Here is a 3,895-nt window from a genome sequence, read left to right as displayed (position 1 = left end):
CTCTCTCTTTCCCCCCACAAGGGGAGGCTCCCTCCCACCCTTGTCCATAGGACGGGCCACACTCCTGAGTTCTCAAGGGTAACAAAACCTTGATGGTTGACCTCATTTGTACAACGCATCACAAACCATAATAAATGACTGCACGGCATACTTGGTATAGCAAACTTTTCTTTTCAAATTGCAAGGAAACAAGGTGAAGGCTAGAAAGGCCTCCTAAAACAAGAGGAGGCCATTAATTAAGTCTAAGAAAAAACCCCACACGAAGCCACTGGCTATTAGCTATTGGAATCTATTTATCCATGGCACTTGCCAGTTTTAAGAGCCAGTTTGGCCAGAGGACTAGATAAGACCAGTTTTATTAAGCAAAAAAACGGTTTGATTCCATGTTTTTTTCCTGGCTTGAGAGAGAGAGAGAGAGAGAGAGAGAGAGAGACCACGCCGAATCGATCAACAAAAATTTAATACATACATTAGTGCATATACAGTCATCTATAGTTAGCAGTGAGATGATGGTAATTCTAAGCCCATATGCATCTCCATTGACAGAGAACCAAACGAGAATGCGTCCCATATTACATCGATGCACTCGTTTAGTGATGAGCTTGTTTTGCCCACAGGTCACAACTTACATTATTATCTAAGCATTTTGATTGGGGTTTGTAGAGTGATTATGCTCCCCCTCATATGTTACAATCAGTATATTTGCATCATCGACGGCACGCTCCACGTGCTTTCTAGCCGGACATCCTCTCACTGTGCTGCACTTGTAGTAACCCCTGCACACATAGCAACCATAATTCCTTTAAGAGACTCGTTCTCAATTCCTGCTCATAAAAATTACTGCGTTATATGCAGCTGTGAACCATTACCTCGGATGAGGTGATCCCTTGATGGGCTTTTGCCCGTATTTCCTCCACGAGAATTCATCACTCGGTATGTCGGCCGCTTTTGAGCTGACGGAAGGCACTCGCACTACCCTTCTGTTCCTCGATTTTCTGCAAGAAATGATGATGGCATGGTCGATAAGAACAAAAACCCAATTGTATAACAGAGATAGCTACTGTCCCACCTATTTCATGCTTCCATCACATAATGCGGTGAGTGATCTAAAGCTTTGATGCTCTTAATACGATCACTGGAAGGCAGACACTGATGTACAAAATTCTTACTATGACGCACCTGCGCTTGGAAGTACAATGACATTTTCCTGCACTTTGGCATTTCCCATTGCCTTCGTCGCCTTTGCTGCCTGGACACTTCATGCTCACATCGGGAGGACGCTCTCCTCCCATCACTTGCCCTAACGTAGAGTTCTTCCTATTCGTCACGCTACCATCAATCCTTAGAGATGACAAGAACGAGTTTGCGGTGGTGGACGGTGGCGGCGTACAGCTAAGAGAGTGCTCATATTCAGAAAACAACCCACTACTCCTTCCAGTACACACAGATTCTTGAGCTGACACCATCCCACTCAATCTGAAGCCTTGATGAGTGAAGAAATTTTGGGGCGCAACGGCTGACATTGCCGAAGCTAGCTCATGATCAGACATCAGAGACATGGGCCGATTGTGCGGCAGCTGCGAAAGTGCACCGCACGCCTCTCCCAACATTGAATTAGAAGATTGCTTCTTACACACACTAAGATCAGTACATGGGAGGGAGAGTCTTTCTTGAGAGACGGCCTTACAGTCGAAATTCATTCGTGCCACAACATCTGCCTTCTTGAAAATGCCATCATGTTTCTGCATGGGACATACCAATTCCGCAAGCAAATGATGTGCCGTGGCCCTAGTGCGAGAGCCCTCATGGGCAGCTTGACTACATGAGCCTTTGATGCAGGTATCCATATAATTCCCTTCTGATGAGCTACAACTTCCTAGCGCTTCGACGAGTGCAGATTCTGTCAGATGTGCAAGAGAGGCCGCCGCCACTCGTTGCCGGCGCAAAGGAGGAGACCTTCGAAATCGTGCATGCCCGGGCCTGCTCAAGAGAGAGACCGCTTTCTTGAACTTGGCAATGGTGGCGTTTGCGAGGATGGAGCAATCCTTATGCAAAAAGCTCTGAAAACTGTGCTCTTGTTGGGGAGGGTTGTGATGGTAAGAGAGGAGATGTACCAGAGTCTGCATGCTCTCTAGGCCTGCATACACAGCCTCCTGCATGCTTTTGTCCCTCTCATATGTGGGAAGGGCGTTGTAATCGATGAGATCGAGCGCCATCGCTAGGAGAAGAAGGAAGCCCAATGTCCTAAACAAAGCTGCGCCGAGCAACCCAAGAAGGGATCATGGAAAATACGAAGAAACAGGGGAATGGGGGAGAGAATCAGAGAGAGCAGCTGACCCCAACACAATCCGAGGAAGGGGGGTTGTTGTTGTAGGTAGGCATGAGGCCCCATTTCCTTCCAAATCGACGTAGAGAGAGAGAGAGAGAGAGAGAGAGAGACAAGGGGGGGGGGGGGGGGGATTTTTGTCCTGTCTGTGTTCACACCTTGGAGGCCTAGTCAACTCAACTCGTCAACTTTTAAGTCCAAGTTCCCTGCACTCTCCACTAGGATGATTTTCCCAAGAGAATATATTTCAACATATGTGTGCTAGTGTACAGTTGCTTTCATTTGTATTTTCATGTGTTCTTTCCATTTGAATTTAGATGTCACAAACGTGACAAAAGGGCACCCAAATTCAACAAGGTCGTCTACAATAGACCAGTGCACTACCTCTGATTAAAAATTGGAATAGCTAGTTAGAAATATTATTGAATTATTATCAGTATTCAAAATATCTAAACCAATATCCCAAACACTATTTGGATCTTCCTTCAATGTTGTGGATGGATATCTCTAAAGATTATGGTTCACAGGATAGACAATGTATATGGTCCTTTAAATTTGGGGCTATATCATAGTAATTTTGGCAAGTTAAAGGCCTTAGTGCACTAAGGGTGAAAGTCGTTCAATTTTCATTGCTTGTCAAGTGTCTCAAGGGTCCTTGAATCTCTTGTGCATAGAAAGACATGATAGTCTTTCAAATGCTATTTTCCAAAGTTGCATTCACTTTTTGAATTAATAAGTGTATTCATAGGAGTTTGATCCCATGATATGAGGTATTTATAAATTCCTTTCATTTAAAAACTTCATAAAAAATCATTTCATTAAAGATAGTGCCATTGAGACTGCACTTTACTACAACAGATTTGGCATCAGATCTTGTGCCTCATAGTTGCTATCCCTCCTCACACAAACTTTGCTTGGGGTGCAATAGCTTGGTCACCTCTTTTTGGCTCCACGCTAGGCTACAATGGAGGTCGGATCCAGGAGGGACATCTCATGTGGCGTCCCTCCCAAGTCTTCATGACACACTCCTCGAATTAGGACGGGATGAGCAGGGAAAGCGCATTGGCAACCTCCCTATGTGATTCATATGACCACTGCTTCAATATATTTGAGGGGTGTTCAATGCTTCCACTCAGACCTTCGGACACACACAAAACATAGAGAGCCATTATCTAAAGAGGTTATATAGAATGGATGAGGCAAGGCAGCCCTATCTCGAAAGCTTCCCATATTGTCAGCAAGGATCAATCCTTATAGGATGATTGTTGGCATACGGCTTGCGGTGCTCACATTCTTCCTCCGTTTTTGGATTTTGAACCCTCTATCTGATGCTTATGGGTTATGGATGGTCTCAATAATTTGTGAGATTTTGGTTTGCATTCTCATGGATCCTTGATCGATTTCCAAAGTGGCTTCCTATCAATCAAGAAACTTATTTAGACAGCCTCCCCTTGAGGTGTTGTAATTGATTCATGATGTTACGATCCAAACCCTCTTGAAGTTGAAGATGTTGTGGGCTGAGAATTGGTCGTTGTTAGGTATGAGAAGGATGAAAGGCCATCACAATTA

At 44.6% G+C, this 3,895-nt stretch overlaps 1 protein-coding gene across 1 annotated transcript; it reads right to left on the bottom strand.

Annotated features, from left to right (window-relative positions):
• Positions 1 to 443: 443 nt before the first annotated feature.
• On the bottom strand, positions 444 to 2,407 carry LOC147421105 (putative WRKY transcription factor 11). Its single transcript, XM_086504970.1, has 3 exons — positions 1,180 to 2,407; positions 870 to 995; positions 444 to 776 (listed from the first exon to the last, which is right to left on the bottom strand). The coding sequence occupies exons 1-3, from the start codon at positions 2,214 to 2,216 to the stop codon at positions 638 to 640; spliced, it is 1,302 nt and encodes a 433-aa protein (XP_086361096.1). The 5' UTR covers positions 2,217 to 2,407; the 3' UTR covers positions 444 to 637.
• Positions 2,408 to 3,895: the final 1,488 nt, after the last annotated feature.

This window comes from Adiantum capillus-veneris, chromosome 28, assembly GCF_014529385.1.
Source record: "Adiantum capillus-veneris isolate H3 chromosome 28, ASM1452938v2, whole genome shotgun sequence".
In the NCBI taxonomy this organism is placed as follows: domain Eukaryota; kingdom Viridiplantae; phylum Streptophyta; class Polypodiopsida; order Polypodiales; family Pteridaceae; genus Adiantum; species Adiantum capillus-veneris.
Note: the sequence above shows the minus strand (reverse complement) of the source record. Positions and strands in the feature narration are given on the sequence as shown.